The 22,517-nt window shown below is 41.1% G+C and overlaps 1 protein-coding gene across 3 annotated transcripts in view; it reads right to left on the bottom strand.

Annotated features, from left to right (window-relative positions):
- ROR1 (receptor tyrosine kinase like orphan receptor 1) overlaps positions 1–22,517 on the bottom strand; it is a 393,156-nt gene that overhangs the window by 102,425 nt on the left and 268,214 nt on the right. For all 3 annotated transcript variants that reach the window (XM_019628204.1, XM_019628205.1, XM_019628206.1), the window contains exons 3-4: positions 16,089–16,376; positions 15,406–15,436 (exon numbers count right to left, since the gene is read on the bottom strand). In XM_019628204.1, the coding sequence (XP_019483749.1) occupies positions 15,406–15,436; positions 16,089–16,376 (319 nt within the window). The remainder of the gene's footprint in view (positions 1–15,405; positions 15,437–16,088; positions 16,377–22,517) is intronic.

Raw genomic sequence — 22,517 nt, 5'->3', positions numbered from 1 at the left:
TTGATTTCATTTATTCTGCTTACTTTTAGTGATTTAATCCTCCACACGTGCGTCTCTTTTCCAGGCCATCTCAGTTCTTACTTCTTTACACCTTACCATCCTAGCCCAAGTCACCAAACCACCTATTTTTCACATATGACAAGCACAAGCGCCTCCTTCCTAGTCTTCCAGTGTCTGCTCACACCCGCCCCGACACTCCGCCTCCAAACAGCTGCCAGAGTAAATTAGAGCATGTCACTCCTTAGCAAGAACCCCCCAAAGCATCCGTTACACTTGGATTTTGATGGACCACAAGATTTGGCTTTTGTCCCCTTTCCAACCTCATGTCATTCCTTCCACCCCTCGCTCACCCAGTTTGAGCCACATTCGCCTTCTTTCCCTTCTGTGATTGTGCCAAACCCTTATCCACTTCAGGACCTCTTACTGTTCTCTGGACTAGACGAGCCTATTTCCACCTAGCTCTTTACAAGCCTGGCTCGTTCCGTTCCTCAGATGTCAGCTTCTTGCAAGAAAACCTTTGCTCACCAAGCTGTTAAAAGCAGCCCTTTCCTACCCCCAGACAACTACATATCACCCATTCTTCTTCCTGTTATATTTATCTGTTTCTCTGTTTACTGTCTATTTCTCCCACTAGAACGAAGTTCCATCAGGATAAAGAACTTACATGGTGCTGTCACTAATATTTTCCCAAAGCCTTGGCCGGGCACATAGTAGCTACTCAATGAATATTTGCTGAATTCAATATTCGCAAATAAAACCTCCCAAGGACTCCTAAGGTGGACGTCTCAGAACGTTCTCATTTGGCAGCTGAAGAAACAGAAGCTCAAAGAGACCTGGAATTCAAACCCAGGTCTGCATGGCTCCTATGCCATGTTTTTTCTTACTATGCCAGGAAGTCTCTATGGTCATCCAAACACAAGGACGATGCAGGCCATCCCACGGATGAACCTTGAAAACATTATGCTAAATGAAAGAAGCCAGACACAACAGGTCACATATTCCATGATTTCATTTATATAAAATGTCCAGAAGAGGCAAATCCATAGAGATGGAAAGCAGATTAGTGGTTGTCAGCGGGCTGTGGGTCAGGGAGAGGTGAGGAGGGGCTGCTTAATGGGGACGGGGTTTCCTTTCGGGATGATGAAATGTTTAGCAATTAGACAGTGGTGATAGCTGCACAACATTGTGAATGTATTAAATGCCACTGAACTGTACACTGAAAATTTGTTAAAATGGTCATCTTTATGTTATATATATTTTACCACGGGCGACAAAAACAAAGCAAAAGCAAGGATGATTTCCTAGGGAAGCCAGGTCCTCACAGCCACCTGGAGGCTGAGCCATGGACCCACTCGAAGCTGTGGTCTCCCGGTCCCTCTGCTGCGCTGGCTCAGATACGGGAGCTGTGCTGCCTCTTCCCACTGTCCTGACCCTCTGCTGGATCTGCCCACTAGCTGGTGAATGGTTTCAAAATCAACCGTAATCTAAAAGAATAACATTTTACTTTGCAACTCGGTGGTGTTTGTTTCGCTTTGCAATTTACCCCTTTTCTCTTTAATCAGGATGATCACTCAATTATAAATACATAGAATATATAATCCAAGAGGAAATGGTGCCCGCTGAACGCTGCTTTGAAATACTGTCAGACTGCCACTCCCATTTTTTGAATTTCTATTTTTAGCCCTAAACTGATTCCAGCAAATGCTATTCTGGAGAATTTGTGAGGTCTGTAGTGTCTTAACCAAGGAATGTCTTTCTGAAACAACTGAGGGGGGTTGGGGTGGGGGCTGGGGTGGTGCTCTGGTCTGGAAGATGCCTCACACAGCCTCCCAACCCCAAAGCCAGGACCTCATCCAGGTCCCAAGCTTAACAGAATGCTTCTCATTTTGCCCCAGAACATCAACTCTCCCTGTGCTCTAACTATCACAGTGCTTTTTCAGGGATAGAAATCCTGACTTCTTGATCCCCTCCCCACCCCATGAATTCAATGAAATAGGCTGAACGCTGGATACCACTGGTAGGAGATGGTCTGGAATGAAGCCGCAAGTGGATGTTCACTGTCTGAGTCACCAGCGCAGAGTAGGCGCACTGAGGGGCCATGGCTGCTCAAAGCCCAGGGCACTGGTAAATGAATGAGCTAACGGCATATGAGCAGACTCACTCAATTAGTGCTTCGACAAATGCCTACTAAGTGCCAGTCACTATGTTAAACCCATTATTTCATTTTAATGGACCAAATTGTTACTCAACACCTACTATGCACCAGGGTTTGCTAGCCCTGGGAATAAAGAATGAACAAGATGGACAAAATTGGTGCTGCCACTGCGTTTATGAGCTATCTAGGTTCTAGAGCTGTGCTGTCTGCTGTGATAACCATAACACACACGTGGGTATTGAACAGTTATAATGTGGCTACTGCAACTGAGAAAATGAATTTTAAATTAAATTTAATTAATTTAAATTTAAACTAAAAGCTGAAGTAGTGTAAAATGTTTTTTTTCTGTTAAACACAACTTTATTGTTCTGGTAGGACTACATTTTACTTTAACTGCTACATCACCTAAGAATTTATTCTTTTATTATACTGCATGTGTCAAGTGAGTGCATCGTTTCCAGTATTTCATATTAACACATCACCAGTCTAGAAGGTGTAAACAGACTGATTCAGTTCAAATGATTTTTTCCCCATATACCATGGAACATTATAATGTGCTTATTTGGAATATTTTATGCAGACAGTATGAGTTATGGTGAAACCTATGTAAATCAGAGTTGGTAAATAAATTGAAATACTATTATTTTCATTATAATAGAGTTAATTCATATTTCTAGTTAAAAAAAATAAGTATAGATGCATTTTTAAATTTAAAATGAAGGTATACTACTGCCGTAGAACTCATTGGAGATTTAGAAGACAGTGCTGTGAGGCCTGGCACAGAATAGCACTTAGTACGTGTTTACCACAGTTAGCAAATTCTGGCCTCAGTGTCCCAAGGAGCAAATTTCTAGAAGTTTCCTGTCCTTGTTTTTAGCCTCCCAGAGTTCATAAACATTGAGGTTTAGACTCAGAACACTCTTCTACACAATTGAGAAGAATTTATGATAAGAAATAACACAGGCATGATCATTTATCAATGTTTCTAGACAGGAAAGTAAAACACCAGGCTATCTTGTCAAAGCTATTGGATGGCTGTAAGATCAAAAGACACAAGAAAAAATGTTTTGAAAATTATAAATAGTCATACAAATATAAAAGGTCTTATCCTTGTCTCTTTTTATAATCTCTCTTGGGAATTTCACCCCCTTCAATGCTTTGGTCACCAACCTATGCAAAATGTACACCATATCCGCCCCTTCAGTCCTGACCTCTGTCCCATGCCCAGTTCCACAACCCAAAATACCCACTGGAAGGTTCCATCTGAAGGCAGGGACAGCAACTTTGAATACAATATCTTTGACTTAATTTCCCCCTAGCCCGCTTCCACCCCGCTTTCTAGTGGCATTGAAGTCAGTCGGAGGTATTGGTGCTGTGCTGGGCCTGTGTGTCCTCAGCTTCATTCCCTACCCATCATCCCCTGCTCTGCTCAGTACCCACCAAGCACCTCACCTTTCTAGGTTGCAGTTCTCAGGCTTCCTGTGTCAGTTTGCTTCTTATATATTTCCCAAATAGGAGGCACTGGCTGGCATTTGGAAGTGGGAGGAAGGGGGAAGCCAAGTTTTTTCCCCTCAGTTCTTTCAGTAACGCCGCCTCATGGCTCCACAGATCAGGCTTGCCATCATTCCCTCCTCCCCAGATGACCCCATTCCTACGCTTCGGTAAAAACCACCCCTTCTCTTTGTCTCTCCGATCTAGGCATGGTTGTGGTTCTATCTGTTGCTGATCTCTCAGGAGCATCACCATCCCTTGTTTGGCTTCTCATCCATTCCACGACCTGTGTAACCAATTCCGTCCACGAGCTTCCCTGGGTTAACTACTCAGCGTTGTTTCTGCTTTCCTGCTTGGATCCTGATGGTGCAGGAGGCAGGTGATTACCCAGGCTCAGAGTTTCTGCTGCTTTGAGCCCTTTGGTATCCACAATATTTTAGAACTGGGCAGTCTAATGTAAGTTCCTTTCAGGTAAGAAGGGGGATGGGAGAGGGTGCTTCTCAAATCTTGGTGTAAGTACATGAAATGACTTGGGATGATTTGACACAATACCATGTTTGGGCACTACCCTAAGAGATTTTGATTTGTCTGGGAGGAGCCTAAGTATGGGTTATTTTTAAAACTCCCTGTGTGATTCTAATGCATAGCTTGAGTTGAGAAGCACTGCCAGAGATAATGGGACCTGGGCTATTGCTTTCGGAGCATATATGAATGTGAATGTGCATGTGTGTGTGTGTGTGTGTGTGTGTGTGTGTGTGTAGGTTTGAGAGAGAGGGAGAAGCAATGAGAAATTGTCAACACTGACACTGATTATAAAGACCAAAGAGAGAAGCAGAAATCTGAACATTAGGCTGAAAAAAAACTCAATTGCTAATTACTTCATTTATGCAAAAAACTGATCATTGTGCTCAGCTATCCTTTAGCATAGTCAGGATTATTCATAACATTTCATTAGCTGTATTTGCTCTAAGATTTGGTTGTTCACCTTAGAAAGCTCTATGAGAATATGAATCAATAATGACCCAGTATTCACAAAGTCACACATGCAAACCAGTGTCTTTATTTTCCCATAAGCCTTCAGGGCCTGAGTCAGGCAGCGTGATATCTGATCAGTGCTTTAAAAACTCTCACGTGAAGACATCAGGACAATGAATCCACCACCACATCTCACTGCCTCCTGCTGAACTTCAAACAGAAGCACTCAGTCCACAAGGCAGGAGATATGGGAGGAAAATGCTGCTCTATTTAATAGGAGGAAAACAGGGCCTGCTACTGACCAAAAAAATGGATAGCTATTTCCCCTTCACCCAAGAGGGCACAACAGCATGCTCGTCAGAATTTGGCAGTCATGATGGTGGGAGATTCCCACGTGGGCGTTCTCTGTCAGATCATTCTCACTGATTGATCTAACTATATACAATATCCGGCTTGGAATGCACAGGATGGAAGCACATGACAGAGAAAGACAACCCAAGGGCAAATTGCACAAAATTCAGAACTTGAGGAGGTCTCACTACAATAAAGGAAACAGCAAATTGAGTTTCGATGAGTCATAAAATTTAGAGTTAGCAGAAGTCTTAGATGACATGGAATTCAAGTTCTTCAATTTGTAATAAGGAACTGGGATCTAAACAAAGTAAGCAGTATATCCAGCATCTCTGGCTAATGAATGACAGAGAAAGACTAGAACCCCGACAGGTATCTTTTCGCTAAACCCTAGCTTCTCAAAGCATGTGGACGAGCAGCACCAGCACCTACTAGGGAGGACGTTAGAAATGCAGAGTCTCAGGACCCCCCGCAGACCTACTCTTTCCTAATCTGCCTTTTAACAACATCCCCAGGTGACTTACTTATACCCACACTGCAGTGTGAGAAGCAGTGCTGTAAACCACACTCTGAATCCTCTGGGGCTTTCTGTTCACCCACAGCCAGAGTTGGGGTGGAGTTTGTCTCCATGTCTTGAAAAGTGCTTGTTCTGTATCGTACAGCAGGAGCTGATATGAAAACTCAAATACACAGAAAGGGAAAGTGTAAATGATGCAGAATGAGGACTTTTAGATTGGTTTTGTTGCCTGGCACCCACATGTATGACTTGAAAACAGCTTCTAAGAATCAGAGGCCTGGAACATAGAAGGAGTTTGATAAAAATGTGTTGAGCAAATGAATAAAACCTTGTCCTATGTGGAGAAGAGATTTCAGGACAGGGACTCTCAATGTTCGATTTAACATAACATTTGTTGAGCATCCATTATGTGCTAGGTGTGGAGATATATTCATGACTAACACATAGACTGAGAAGCTCTTGGCCTGGAGGACAAGCTTGCAGCATGTGCGCTCCTAGAAAGCAAGGACTTATCTTCTCTCTTCTCTCTTTCAATGTGTCCCGCACACAAAGAGACGCTTTGCCAATATTCACAAGTATCGTTTTAATTGGAAGCTTTCCACACCCTATTCATTCAGTGGGAATTGTTGAGTGACGGGGTGGATTGGAATAGAGAGCTTGGCTTCTCAACCTTCTGTACTTTTGGATCTATCCCCCTCTGGGATCAGGAAATCCTTCTTATCTAATCTCTCTGCATTCCCTCCATCTGCCCCTTCTCTGCTGAGTGCTGAGTCTCGGGAGGTTTGATGAAGACACAGAGGTTAGCAACTTTACTGGAGCCATGGCCTCCTGTGTCCTGGCCCAGCTGCTGAGTGACTTCTGGGTCTCCTCTCGGCAAGGCACCTCTGCCCTTGAACTGCCTGAATATCTGTGTTGAAAGTTATCCTTGAGTTTATCTTGAGTTGAAAATTACATTATCACTTCCTGGGCTGGGCCAGCACCCAGCTACACTTCTTCACTGTGGCTGAGGCTTGGAAGCAGATAAGAGAAGGAAAGAATTCATCAAAAGCTGGTCACTTTGACTTTCTGCAGAAAGGGACTTTAGCCAAAGGCCAAGGAGAGAAACGGAAACAAAGGCTTCAAAGTCTCCTGTTGAGGTTTACAGCAGGGAATGTTGTCTAGAAGGACTCTGGCTGGAAAGAAGGTATAGCCTCTTTGCTCAAATAGCAATGACAATGACAACAGTGTCAGTCAATATCATTAAGTTCCTAGTATGGGCCAGCTACAGTTCTAGCTACTGTACGCACTTCATATAATTATTTCATTTAATCTTCAGAGCAACCCTATGAGAAAGATACTTTTCCCTCATGCCCTTTTTACAGACTGATTCTGCAGGAGACCTCAGATAATGAAGAAAAAGAAAGAAATACAGCTGAAATTCATTGAACTTAATTATACAACAGGTCTAGTCTAGAATTGCACATATGTCATAAGATAGGTGAGATAGTAGAGTCAGTCAGTCAACAAATATTATCTCCTTCATTTGAGGAATCTTTACTGAGTTCTACCAGGTGTTTTATATTCATTGTTTCCTTATTGTGAATGACAACCCTATGAGACAGGCACGGTTATTGCCATCATGTCATAGGAGAGGACACTTAGATGTTGCTTTCTTTCCCTTTTCTTTTCTTTTTTAGTGAACGTTTACTGAATGCTGTCTCCATTCTAGGACTGGGTATAGAGTGGTACATGAAGCAGACTGTGCCCTGATCTCATGAAGCTTAATTCGCAGACAAATAAACAAATGAATAAAAAAGAAAATGTCAGGTGGCGATAAGTACTCTGATATAAATGAAGCAGGTGACATGACAGGAAGTGACTGGGAGCTGCTTTAGATTCAGGGGTCATTTCTGAGGAGGTGACATTTTAGGTGAGAACTGACTGATGAGAAGGAGTGAATCGCGCAAAGATCTCAGACAAAGCATGCCAGACAGCGAGAACTGCTCGAGCAGAAATCCTAAAGCCTGCAGAGCAAGCCTGGGGTAGGTATCCAAGGAACAGAAGCACCGGCAGTGTGGCTGGAGTTGAATGATCAAGGTGAGAGGGGGACAGGGGGAGGCCACAGAGGTGGGCGGGGAGCCTCATAGGAAAGCCCGGGGTAAGGAGCTGAAAATCGATTCTAAATGAGAAGCCCTGGAGGGTGAGGGGGTCGAATAGAACAGAAGTATTTTTAAAAGCTCACTCTGATTTCTGTGATGAGAATTAGCCTGGCAGAGGCAAGGGTGGAAGAAGGTACGTCAGTATTAAGGCTGCTATAGAATTTCAAAGAAGATACGCTAGTGGCTTAGAGGAGGGTGGTAGGCGAGAGGGAGAAGCGTGGGTGGCTGGTCAAAAAGTACTTGCTGACACTTTGGATGACCTGTGTTTCTTTTTGTGTGCCCCCCCCCCAGCCCCCAGCATACTGAGTAAGCAGTATGAGGACAAAGCTCAGTCTTTGTAGTTTCCACAGAGCTTGGCCGAGAGCCTGGTGTTTCTGTAGGTGATTAATAAAAATCTGTTGAACTGAATCGATGCTTAGTGTTTGTTGGATTGGATCTGTTTGCCTATCAGAGAAGCTCAAGATATATACCAGGAGGCGGCCCCAAATAAACATGAATAATGTAATATTGGTACTCTCCAGGCCTCACTATGATCAAATTAATCAATTTAATGATCCTAAAAGATTAAAACTGAAGAAGTCTGATATGAAGTAGGCCCAGTTTAAAGCCATTTAACCTTTATGAGCCTCTCTGATAACACGGAGGTCAAAACATCTGCCCTGGAGAGCTGTTTTGGAGAATAAAGGTGATATATGTACAGAATCCCAACACATTGCCTTGTTTTTGGGAAAAAGTTCAACAAACGGAGGCGTCATGAAGTACAAAACCCATGGGCCTCACAGGCCTCTAAGACAGCACCTCCTTATGCTGTTCTCAGACAGGGACAGAGGGCCCCCCTGGAGGTGGGAAATAGGGAATGACAGAGGGACCTCCAAAGATCTGCTTCTCCATCTAAGCAATGAGAACACAGGCAAAAAAAAAAAATCAAGAAAAATCAATACTTTTAAAACTGTAGAAATTAGCCAAAGGTTTGCAACATTCCGAGGAACATTTATTCAACAACAACAAATGCTAAAATTTGGTAACAACAGAATTCTGTGGAATTTTAACTTGCCCTAGTCCCATCTCCTTCTTCTGAATTCTGCAGTAACCTTAAAACTAGCAGCCTTCCCTCCACAGCAGCCAACATCTAGCAGCCTAGCAGTCGCTAGAGGAGGCAGAGGCGGTTGGAGCACCTCAAAAGCTCCATCTCCAAGTGTTGGCACAATCTGACCTGCTAGCAGCCCCTTGCACACGGCTTGTCTTTATTGGACTGGACTCAGCATCTCAGAAGGGAAAGCCATGGCCCCAGGACATCTGTTGAAAAACACTCATCGTTATCTGGGGTGGCAATACCGGTTGGGGAAAACGAGAGCCTGGGCCAAAAAAGCACAAAAGCTCAAATGATCTAAGATGTTCACAGAGTGCTTTGTAAAACTCCAACCTACTCCTGGGGATATAGAAGAACATGTTCACATGAGGAGCATGCCCAAGGAAGAGCTGAGAAAGCCCTCACTCCTCACCTCTGGCTAACTCTAAGGCCCTGCTCACGCAGGAAATGAAAGCAAAAGTGAGTTTATAAACTGCTGGAGAGCGGAAGGGACTCCCCAAAGCACGCACACATGGAACCCCAAGACAAAGGCTGAAAGACTTAGTGGTTTAAGGAAATCTTTCCCATCATTACCTGTTACTAAGCTCCCTGAGCAGAAACTTTAGTAGCCATACATGACAGGGAATACAAACGTTGGTGAATTCGTTCTGGAAAGTCACTAAACAAACAGCAACAACAACAACAACACACACAACATTGGAGGGGAGGTAATCGGCTTCCCAGAGTTGCCGCAATGCATTATGTAAATGTCAGTTTTCAATAAATAGTAGTTCTTTGAAAAGATCAATAAAATTGACAAGGCTTAGCTAGACTCGCTAGTCTGACCAAGAAAAATAGAAAATATCCGTGACTAAAACCAGGAATAAAGGTAGGAATATCACTACTGATAGTACAGAAATTAAGAGAATGATAAGAAAAACTATGAACAACTTAGGCTATCTAGATAAAATGGACAAATTCCTAGAAAGATACAAACTACAAAAACTGACTCAGAAAATAGAAAATCTGAATAGACACCTATAACAGATAAACAAGTTGAATTAGTAATTTTGAAACTTCCCACTAAGAAAAGTTCAGGCCCAGCTGGCTTTACTGGTGAATTTTACTACACATTTAAAAAATAATTAATACAAATCCTTCACAAACCCTTCCCAAAAATAAGAGACAAGCGAATACTTCCCTACTCGTTGTATGAAGCCAGTATTATTCCAGTATCAGAAACAGACAAAAATATCACAAGAGAAGAAAACTACAGACCAATACCTTTTATAAACAGATGCAAAAATCCTCAACAAAATACGAGCGAACTGAATCCAGCAACATATAAAATGGAATTATACACCATGACAAAGTAGAAATTACTCCAGGAACATGAGCTTGGTTTTACATAAAAAAACACTGTAACACATAATATTAATATAACAAAGAACAAAAAATCATAATCATCTCAATAGACACAGAAAGAGCATTTGACAAAATCCATCACCCTTTCATAATTTAAAAACGTTCGAAAATAGGAATAGAAGAGAAATTTCTCAACCTGATAAAGGGTATCTAAGAAAAACCCATAGCTAGCATCATGAAAGCCTTCCCCTTAAGATTAGAAAAAAGACAGTATGTCAGTTCTCACCACTATATTAGACAAGAAAAAGAAAATAAAAGGCATCAAGATTGAAAAGAGAAATAAAACAATCTCTATTTGAAGGTGACGTGATCAGGTAGATAAAAAATCCTAAAGAATACACACACACACACACACACACACACACACACACACACACACACACACACACACACACACACACACACACACACACACACAACTATTAGTGCTAATAAGTTCAGCAAGGGTGCAGTATATACAAAAATTAGTTTCATCTCTATTGAGTAGCACTGAAAATCTGAAAATAAAATTAAGAAAGTAATTCCATTTAAAACACCATGAAAAACAATAAAATACTTAGGAATAAATTTAACATAAAAAGGACAATACAGGCACACTGATATTTACAAAACATCGTTAAAAAAATTAAATAAGGGAGTGACTGGTTAGCTCAGTTGGTTAGAGCATGGTACTGGTAACACCAAGGTTGCCAGTTTCATCCCTGCATGGGCCACTGGGAGCTGCACCCTCCCTAAAAAAGTCAACTATGCCATTGTAGCATGAAAGCAATGTGTAACCAACGACCATGGCTGTTCCCCAATAAAATAAAATAAAATAAATTAAATAAATGGAAAGACACCCCATGTTCATGGATTGGAAGATTTACTATTGTTTGGATGGCAATACTTCCCAAATTGATCTACAAATTCAATGCGATCCCTATCAAAACCTCAGTTGGCCTCTTGGCAGAAATAAACATGCTGACCCTAAAATTCATATGGAAACTGAAGGGGACCCAGAATAGCCAAAAAAAATCTTGAAAAGGAAGAATTTGGAGAATATGATGGTCAGTTTCGTGTGTCAACTTGGCAAGGTAATAGGCCAGTTATTCAGTCACACGCTAGGTGTTATGTGAAGGTAGTTTGTAGATGTGACTAACATCTATATTCAGCTAATAGTAAGAGGCATCCTGGATAAAAGAGTGAGCATCATCCATTTAGTCGAAAGGCCTTAAGTGCAGAAGTGAGTTTCCCTGAGGAAGATGAACTTCTACCTATGGAGAGCAGCATGAGCATCGGGCTGAGAATGGATAGCCTGCCGCTCCTGACACTCTGCCCTGTGGATTTCAGTCTTGGCTAGCCGGCCCACACAATTCAAAGCCAATTCCTTTGAATACATTTATATATATATATATATATATATATATATATATATATATATATATATATATATATATATATATATATATATATATCTACATCTGCAAGCCAAAGAATGTTGACAAATCTCCAGAAGAAGAAAGTCTTCCTCACAGCCCTTAGAAGGCATCAACCCTGATGACATCTTGATTTTGCCTCCAGAACTGTGAGACAATAAATTTCTACTTTAGCCATTCAGTTTGTGGTAATTTGTTAGGGAAGCCCTAGAAAACTAATACATGAAACAATTTGTATTACTCTTCAATTTGCACATATAGAATATAATGTGTGAAGTGTGCTACTGATTTTTAGGATGAAATTATATTTTGTAATATATTCAGCAATAGTGATTATTTATCATATAATCCCATTACTATAGTTGAACATGAAGTTCTTAGTTCATTTGCTAAAATTCTTAGCAAATTTAAGTATTGCTTTAGGAATGTCATTGATAATAACAGCTGTAACTGGCTCAGGGAAGTGTAGTTTCTCCAAATTAAAATTAGTTTTAAAAGGTAAGCATTACAAGGACTCAAAAAATTTGTCAAATTGGGCATTGTTGTTAAAAGAATACACACTATGAAAAAACCTTATGGAAAACAACATAGTCATTTGGTTGAAATGAAGGCAATAAAAATTGTTAATGGAACTAATATATAACTTTTTATGAATTATATATAACATTTCTGGCCCATGAACAAAACACCCAGACATGCATAATAATGATTAAAGTAGTCATTTTTGATAGTTCCTGGCTTTCAGTCATATAAAAACCATAACTTTGCACGTATTTTTTTTTATTTTGTCATTATGAAGGTATATATGTCAACGTGGGAGGATAGAACATATTTCATCTAACAGTTTGCTAGCTTGATTTATAACTTTTAAATATTTAGACGTGTGGTATGTGGGCCCCCACTTATACTCATGCCCCAGGCCCTGTAATTGTTAGAGGTGGGCCAGGACCCAGCAATGACAAAAGAAAATAAAGCCTGAAGCTATCAATAGAAGCCAAACTACTAATGTCTCAAACTGGCTCCTACTTCAAACTAAAACACCATCCTGTAAGCTGCATATGAAAACGAATGCAGTCCCTAGAGGAAGTGACAAGTGCCTCAAATGCTTTGCCTTCCTGGGCCATAGTCCCAAGGGACAAGCCATGTCCAATTGGGGGTGATGTAGCCCTGTGGCCTCAAATGGCATTCAGCTGTTACCAAGTTCCAAACACCTAATACATTTCACTGTCCAAATATTAGGGTTGTGTCATGGACTTGCATTTATCTCCTTGCAGTAACGCTGCTGTGCACTTTCAAGCAATTTTATAATTGCACTTTACTCCTATCTTGGAAAAAGTACTGTGCAGTTTGACAAAAGGTTTTCAGAGCAGTCCTCAATGCTGTGATATTCCCCATGGCCATGGCCATCATTTTGCAATATATTCTACCTGTCCGCTTGTAGTGAGGTTTGGTGATTGTTGGGGGCTATGAGGCTAGGGAAAGGAACTAGCATTCTATTTGGGAGTTAGTCTTAAGATGAGAGGAACTCCTAGGAATAAGGTTAAGTGAAAGGGCAGCTGAGAAAGGAAAAAAGTAGGATACGTTGTTAGTTTCTACGGGAATGGGAAAAAAGGGCATCAAAATGCCAACTGGCAACGCCATAATAAGGATGAAGATTTACCACCAAAATCTTCTTGGGAGTCCCAATTTCAATTGCATCTTATTGTAGCTTTCTCCAAACAAACGTGGTAACTATACATCTCATGCTCTTGCTGACTGACATGATACATAATCAGACAGCTAAGATGAAATGGATGGGCCTGACCTCAAAGGATACTTTTAGCTCTGGTTGAGCATCTTGAAGGAACTCCCATACCCTCTCCACAGGTATCAGCTCACGAAAGCAGTGTACAGAATTCAGTCCCCTTTATCTGCAGTTTCAGTTTCCATGGTTTCAGTTACCTTCAATCAATATCAATCCAAAAATACTAAATTCCAGAAATGAACCATTCATAAGGTTTAAATTGCACACCATTCTGAGTAGTGTGATGAAATCTCATGTCATTCCTCTCTGTCCTGCTCAGGATTGAATCATCCCTTTGTCCAGTGTATCTACCTGTATACACTCCCCACCCACTAGTCACTTAGTAGCTGCCTCAGTTATCAGGGCGACTGTCACCCTGATAACACAAGCAGAGCTTGTGTGTTCAGGTCACACTTATTTTACTTAATAGCCCCAAAGCATAAAATCTGGATATGCCAAAAAGAAGCCGAAAAGTGTATGTATGTACGAGTAAGAAAAAAGTCATATTTATAAGGTTTAGTACTATCCATGGTTTCAGGCATCCCGTGGATAAGAAAGGACAACTGTACTATCTTTCTATAAAAGTAAAACCCATGTGAGACAGGACAGGGCTAATCAGAAAGGTGGCAGCAAAGAAAGAATAAAAACTTCAAGAAGAAAGGTCATGTAAGTGTTTAAAAATAAGTTCGATAAGAAAAAAAAAGGAACTTTCTGATGCAAATATAACAGGCAGAAAGTCAATAGCCCAGGGCTTAACAGTCAAAACAGATTAGTGAACCGCATTAATCATCCTGGGATACAGATTATCAACCACATTGGAAACACAGATTAACAGGAACAAATAAGGTACCAGGGTGGGAAGCATTTTTAGAGCAAGTAACAAAAGTTGTAATCTTTATTTAAGTAAGACTTCAAAAGGATTCCACATATCAGCCAATAGTGAGATTTAAAAAAAAAAAAAAACGGTTAACTTCAAGAAATGCAAGGCAGAATGACCAAGTTTCTGACCTATTTTAAGATCAATCAACATTTTCTACCTGGGTAAGTAGCAATTAGCACTTGGGTGATTTTAAAGACTCTTTTAAAGTTGCCTTTAACTGGCTGATGAAATAGCAGAACAGTGTGGCTGAAGACCAATGTTTATTTTTACCCATTACCTATTTTATTAATGAGATTGTGGGCCACTGGGCCTCCAGGCACACACAAATACATTACAATATCCCGCACTGTAATTAGTGGCACAGCGGGGATTAGAGCAAATTAAGTGGCTGCAATGTTTGCCATGGGTACAGTCTAGATCAGACATTTTGATGCTCTTATAGCAGAGCCTGGTGAATTTTATTTCAGAAGTCTACAAAATATGAAATATATTTTCTTGCAGAGCACCAGAGTTTTAATAAATGGGTCTTCTCTATCCCCAAATAAAAATACACATAAAGAAAAATACCCCAAGTGGATGATCTGAGAACGAAAGAAGAGAATCCCTTAGCTAGAATAAAGGACAAACACATTCCAACAGTGTCAGTGAAAGAAATTGGATCTTTAGACTCCATTACCAAGGGGCTCAAAAAGAATCAAACTTCATCTAACTCTCAACCCAGGCACTGGGCTTTCGGCCCCTCTGTGAGTCAGAGCTCCTTAAAGGGAATAAAAATAAAGTGATCCCCTAATTGTTGACCTTTTCAATGACTAAAGCATCAGAAATGCTTGCAGAAATGTAGACTAGACCCTTTCAAGCTAAAGGCTAGCGTCCAGGTTCCTAAGCCAGCACTGTATCATGTTTTGTTTGATTTTACCAAATCCATCGTTGCAAATAATGTTAGATTAATTTTAATATATAGTCAATGTGAGTAGATTTGCACTTTGATCATTCAGAATCAACATCATCACACTTGGGACTACTGCCAGTGCTCGTCTCCTGTGAATCATATCAGAGAAAAAGCAAAACGAAATGAGGGCAGGGCAAAATGGAATGAAACCTGGAAATGCCATGTTTTGGCCCAAGCAGATGACCAGTGCTGCCTTTGCCCTAGAAACCTCTGGAGAAACACTTACAAATGACAAGAAAGGAAATAAAAGAACTTACGAGGATCCTGGACTTGCCGTGGGAGGGGGCCCTGAAGAAATGAAAGAAAAACATAAGAAACAGTCAGTCTGGGTTATTGGACGGTGAGTGTGGGTACAGTCAAACCGTTACAGATTAAAGTTCTCAAGGCCCCCTGAGGTGATCTTTATTTTTCTGGAATTTATTATTTTGCTCCAGTTTCCCCCCAATCACCTCTACAAAAAAAAGCACACCAGTGAGAACTTGTCCATATCCCACACCTCAGGGCCTGAAAAATGCTAAGACAAGTGCTAAAAAATGAGTTGAGTAGGTGTCCTCACACGATGCAAGGAGTTTCCAATGGAAGGCCGAGTGACTACACCCAGATACTGAGTGTAATGGTAGGGGTCTTTGATGGCAGCTGGACAGAAAAGGGGCATGCATGCTTTCTAACCTCTCTCTCACTGGCATTGTGGTTTAGAGCAGGGGCTGTGGGTCCAGACAGATCCAGACTCCATTTCTGCTCTGCTGTGTACTAGCTAGGCAACCCTGAGCATGGTACTTAGCTACTGGGCCTTAGTTTACTTATCTGTGAAATGGGTACAGTTGTACCAGCATTTGGGATGCTGGACACATAGTACATCCTCAGTACATGCTCATGCCCTCGCTCTTCACCCCCATGGAGTCTGAGGGTCCAAGGCCATCCCCAGTAGGAGACTGCTTACCAAACTTGACAAAAAGGACTCCAGTAGTAGAAACCACCTTCTTGCCATTGGTCGCCACGCACTGGAAGTAGCCTGTGTCTGTGGTGTCCAGGTTTCGAATCCGCAGGCGAGAGCCATAATTGGTTGCTCGAAAGGAGATCCTCCGGGGCTCCTGGACCACAGGCGCGTCATTTTTGAACCAGCGGATGGTGGGAGGCGGATTTCCAGAGACTTTGCAGTGCAGTTCAGCCGTCTGCCCCAGGGACGTGGTGATGTTATTCATGGGCTCATCGAGGGTCAGGTAAGAATCTGTCAGCACAGGGCAAAGGCAGCAGGTGAGAGGGGTGGACAGCTGCAGAGTACCTTCAAGCAACCCAAATCCACCCCAGTGGGCCCACATGAGCGGAGGAGACAGGCAAGGCATGAAATTCACCATTTACCAAGACCCCATGACCATCAATCACCCACAGTGCCTTCTGCTTGGAAGGAAATTTGTTACCAATCATAGTATAAAACCCAAAGTTTTCAAATGACTATATAGTATCTGGGATAAAAGTAGTTTGAAAGACAAGAGAATGAGCTGTTGTGTTTCAGAGTATGTAAGAAAATTGCCTTGTCCAAACAATACAGTGAATAAGAAAAAGAAGTAAAATTCACCTACTGTCTCCCACCCCAAAATAATACCATTCTTAACATTCTGGAAAAGATCCTTCCAGCTTGTCCATTTTTAATATGAAAGGAAGCATAAAAAACTGGAAAAGTAGAAGCAACATATTTATATGCACATGGCACAAGTTCAGGAAAAATGTCAGAAATTTTCCTGCCAGTGAGGATATAGGGTTATGAAGGGCTGGTCCCTAGTACCCAAAGTGATGAGGTAATTAATATTTACATAATGTTACTCATATCATCTATAGCCCACTAAAAAATATAATTCTAGGCAGGCATTCAATTGTTAATTGAGATACAATTTACATTCTAGGAAATGTACCAATCTTGAGAAATGCATATACCCATGTAACCAATGCCCCATCAAGATACAGAAAATCAGCATTCCAGAAAATCCCCCAAGATCCTTTGTAGTCAATACCTGCTCTCACCCACTCTCCCGCTCCCATTTCAACCAACTACAGCTCTGATTTCTATTATCAAAGACTAATTTTGCCTGTTCCAGAATTTCATATAAATGAAATCCTACTGTATGTACATTTTGCATTTGGCTTCTTTTGAAATTTATTACATGAAACATTTTAATAATGAAATAAATTTTATTTAAGCTTATTCTTCAGTAATATAACATTTCACACAACATACTAATATTAATTGCGGAATCCAGTTGCTGAGAAAATAATTTATTTTTTAAAAATTAAGTTCAATATTTCTTTAAAAATTGGTCTGTTTTTCATATATATGGGGTTTTCTTTGACTTCATTTTCCTGACCACCCACCCTTGGGTAGATCCTCCCTGCCATACCCTCCATTGTCCTCTGTTCTTTCCTGACCCCCAACCTGGGATGGCTTGTTAAGCAGCTGTCTTCTCTGCAGGACTATAAGCCTGTAAGAGCAGGCATCTAGAATGTTCTGGTCATCACTGCATCTTCAGTGTGTCCTACTGTTTAGCATCATTGTCCAATTGAACTTTCTGTAATGATGGAAATGTTCTATAATTTACATTATCTATTTCTCACCACTAACCACAGGTTGAGCTATTAAGCCCATGAAATGTGGCTAAATAACTGAATTTTTAAATTTAAATAGCTACATGTGGCTAGTAGCTACTGCATTGGACAGCACAGACAGAACGTAGTAAATTTGTTGAAAACCTAACCTTATTTTGAGATATCTATGTAGCTAATTTAATCAACAAAATGCTTGTAAAATGCTTTCATACGTAAAATGCTCCAAATATGTGATTATTTGCTTTAATTTTCCACACACAAAAAAAGTGAGGAGAGATTTGTCAAAGCTGGGCAGCACTACAGGAGTGTGTGACAAGTGTGAATGCATAGATCACGTGTGTTGTAGAAAACAGATTAAACCTGACTGTCACTCATGTGTTACCATAATGATACTTTTCATCTCACTTAAGCCAATGAATAATTATTCTTCACAACAGAATCATGAGCCTATAAATGATTTTGGTAACGTCTTGCTTCTTTTCACTTATATTCTGATCTCTACCTTTGGACATGTTTCTTTAATCTATATAAATATACTATAGATTCAACCCGTGAATATGTTTGCTCATAGATAGAAGCACATGTTTTCCTAGGAGCTTTGAGGTATAGCTGGAGAATAAAAATTAAATGACAGGTGGCTTTATGGAGCTCATGGCTTTACAGCCCCATCTAATACCTAGAGAACGGCTCGCTATGCACCCTGTGTAGAAAAGAAACGTAGAAATAGCAATTACATCGTGATGCCAATATAAGCATAGTGGTTAATACTCTATTGGGCAGGTTCTGGAATTTGATTGACTGGGTTTGAATCCCAGGTCTGCCCCCACCTATCTGTATGACCTTGGGCTAGTTACTTAATCTCTGGGTACCTCGGTTTAACCAACTGAAAAATAGGAATAATAAATGAGATTCTGCCTGGCAAAACTGTTAGAGAATTACAATTAAATTGGGTGACTCATGGGAAGCACTTAAGACTAGTGTTTGGCAAAAAGTAAGCATTCAAAAATGTTCATCAACGTCATGGCTATTATTTTTTAATAGTAATAATGCTTTCTGCATAATGCTTTTCAGGTTATTCAGTTATCCTCTAATGATTGGTGACTTAGGAAAAGCACATTAATTATCACGATCCCCAGTTGCAGAGGAGGAAATCATGTCTCAGAGATCAGTTGACTTGCCCCAGGGTCTCACGGTAAGCTGCATATTGTTCTGGAAGCTTCTAGCACCAACGGCCTTGGATCCTCAGGCTTAGCCAAGCACTTAAATTCCAGCTGAGCCAGCCGGCCAATATGGTAGTAAGAACAGGTAGGCTATTTAGAATCCTACAAAATGCCAGGGACCTTACCTTAGTCTTGACTTGTGCAATAATGTCTCAAGAGAAGACATGTTATCACTGTTTTTACAAGAGACAGACCCAGGATTAGAGAGGGTAAGTGACTTGCCCAAGGCCACAAGGCTGAGCTGAGATCCGATTCAGAACTCTCTGGCTCTAAAACCTATCTCTTTCCACTCCATTAGACTGCTTTGGCAGCTGGAGACCCACTGCGGGATGAGAACAGAATTTGAATGTCTTCCCTAAAGCAGAACAAGCTGGGGACATGCACAAATACCCACAGGGCCGTGATCTTCCCCTAACTCCAGACAAGATTGTCTGGTTACTAGGTCTAAGCTTTACCCATGCATTCTGGCTGGTGTTCCAATTTCCCTCAGAGGCCAGGTAACTCAGCTGACCAGATATACTAAGATGTCCAGGCCCCTGCCTAACCCCTGGCAGTCTCTTCTCCTTGAAGCTACATCCTGTTTCCCGCCCTTTTACTAGTGTGGGTCCAGCTTTGAGTTGGAGCAGTCTCCATTGCGGCAGGAGGTACCATCATCTAGGTACTAGCACAGCGGGGCTTCTCTCCTCTCGGATTTCTACCTTATTTAAATATCAAAGCCACCTACCTCAAACCACACTCCAGAGGCCAGGGTGACAGCTGCTGGGTGCATGCCTCAGGTTAATATGACCTGCTGAGTTTTGGTCAAAAACAAAAGGAACTTACACTTTCTCTCTTTGGTTCCCTAACCCCACCACCCCACCTTCCCCATAGGTGGCTGCTGATGAAATCCCAGCAAGCTTTGCGGCTAAATTCACATAAATATAAAATGTAATATAAAAGGGTGAGCTGGAACTTTAAACTACTTCTTTTGCCTCCAAACCTACCACAGGCACACAGTGGTTCAAGTTTTTTTTTTGTTCTAGGAACGTAAAATAGCCAAAAGCCTGACAGTTCTATAACTGGTGGGCTTCGGGGGGTGGATAGTATTTCAACTATACTCGAAAGGTACACTCAAATGTATTGAAAACAAATTAGTATGGGTTGATCCATTGTATGAAACCAACCCTCAAAGACTCTGGAGTCAAGAACGTCTGAATTCATGTCCTGATTCTGCCCCTTCTCAGCTGTGTGAACTCGGACAAGTTCATTAACCTCTCTGTGTCTCAGGTTTGTTATCCATGAAATTAATATTATATAACTGTGTCTTCCTCATAGGGCTATTATGAGGATTAAATGAATTAATACATGGAAAGTCCTTTGATTAGAGTCTGGCCCTGAGCAAGCAGCATGTGAACGTGTGTACTATTGCATGAGCTACTCTTTTCCTTTCTTTTTCCCACAAACATATTATTCCTTAAAGTGGGGTATGATATTCCATCCAATTGATTGGTTACCTGGCCAAGTCCAGCCCTAACTTGACAGATCAGGAGACCTGAGGGATCAGGCTACTTGCCCAAGATCATATAACTAACAGGCTGCACACGAGAATGGTTAATTTGTCCACGAAGTGCTAAATAATATCTACCTACCAACAAAACTGAGGGTTACAGGGCATCTTGAAATCAGTGTAGTAGCTGGTCCAAGCAGTAGGTTCCCAGAGAGAACAAAGGAAATGTAAACAAAACTTCGCGTTTACTGAACAAAGGAGCCTTGCCACAAACAGGAGGAATTTGGTTTTAACTTTTTACTGATAACGAATAATGTTGAAATCTCTTTGCCATCTGTAGCTGCTCACTTAGGAGTTAGAACAAGCAAATGGTCTGGTCCTCAGTTTGGCAAAGACTGGAAGCATCAGAACAACATTTGGCATAAGCAACAGGAAAGCATTTTGTGACGGGAATAAAATAAAATAAAAATGCATGTCTGTACCATTGCTATCAGTCTTGTTAACAAGGCCCTGGCTGTGATCCATCCTCTTCCCAGAATCACCTGGATCCTTCTAGAGCAGCCTCATGGGCCACACTAGGGTACCCACTCTCTCCTCTACACCCCAAGAGTGGTGTGGCCACTGCAGGTTCTGAACTAGTCATGCCTATCAAGGAGACCCTGGCATTCCAGGGAAGAAGCCCTGTGCAGAGAAAATCTGCAAAGTGGAATCGATGCCAACTCTGCCACTACCTACATGCATGTGTCAGGCAGTCACCTCACCTCTCCAGGCTCTGGGTTCATGATCTAGTACATGGGTGTCTGGGGACTGCTCTTCCTGGAACAGTTTATGTTTCCATACAGGCAAGTCACAGAAAAGCACTGTTTGGCAGGGAGCAGGTACTAAGCTTGCGTGCCAGACAAAGCAATCTGGCCTCTACATTTAAATCTGGCTATGCATAGTTTTTCAGTAGCTTGATGCTATGCCTCTGGCAATGTGTACCTGAGCTGTGCAAGCTTTCTCATCCTTCTTTCCCTTCTTCCCTACACCACAAATATTGAGATGGCAGACTGGTGAGTGGAAGGTGGGGTATAATCTCACATGATGGAGAAAAGTTTCCAATTCTGCTGACTCCACCTACATACAGCTCTGTGTCCCTGAATGAACTATGTCTTCCAGGGGTGGCACCAGTGATGATGATGATGATGAAGATGATGATGATGACAATGAGGATAACAGCTGACACCTAAAGGATGTTTATTACTATGGCAGGTGTTACAATCTATTATTATTATTATTATTCTCATTTAAACATCAGAAACCTAAAGCACAGAGAGGGTAAAAAAACTGTCCAAGAGTACAAAGAAGGAAGTAGAAGTGAGACTCACAACAAATTATTGATTCAATGCAATTCCAATCTAAATCCCAGCAAGCTATTTTGTGGATACTGACAAACTGATTCTAAAGTTTATATGGAGAGGCAAGGCACTCAGAATAGCCAATGTAATATTGAAGAACAAAGTTGGAGGACTGACACTACTCAACTTCAAGACCTGCTATAAAACTACAGTAAGCAAAACACTGTGGTATTGGTTAAAAAAAAAAAAGACAAATAGGTCAATGAAACAGAATACTACAGCCCAGAAATAGACTAATGTAAATATAGTCAACTGAATTTTGACAAAGGAGCAAAGGCAATACAAAAAGGCAAAGATAATCTCTTCAACAAATGGTGCTGGAGCAAATGGACATCCACATGCAAAACGAACAAACAAACAAATACCTTTCACAAAAATTAACTTCAAATGGATTACAGACCTAAATGTAAAATGAAAAATTATAAAACTTCTGGAATATAGCAGAAAACCTAGATAACCTTGAGTTAAGGTGATGACTTTTTAGATACCACACCAAAGATATGATCCGTGAAAGAAATAATTGGTAAGCTGGCCTTCATTAAAATTAAAAACTTCTGCTTTGCAAAAAGTAATGTCAAGAGAATGATAAGACAAGCCACAGACTGGGAGAAAACATTTGCAGAAGACACATCTGATAAAGGAGTGTTACCCAAGATAGACAAAGAATT

This window comes from Hipposideros armiger, unplaced genomic scaffold (assembly GCF_001890085.2).
Source record: "Hipposideros armiger isolate ML-2016 unplaced genomic scaffold, ASM189008v1 scaffold_755, whole genome shotgun sequence".
Taxonomy (NCBI): Eukaryota; Metazoa; Chordata; class Mammalia; order Chiroptera; family Hipposideridae; genus Hipposideros; species Hipposideros armiger.
Note: the sequence above shows the minus strand (reverse complement) of the source record. Positions and strands in the feature narration are given on the sequence as shown.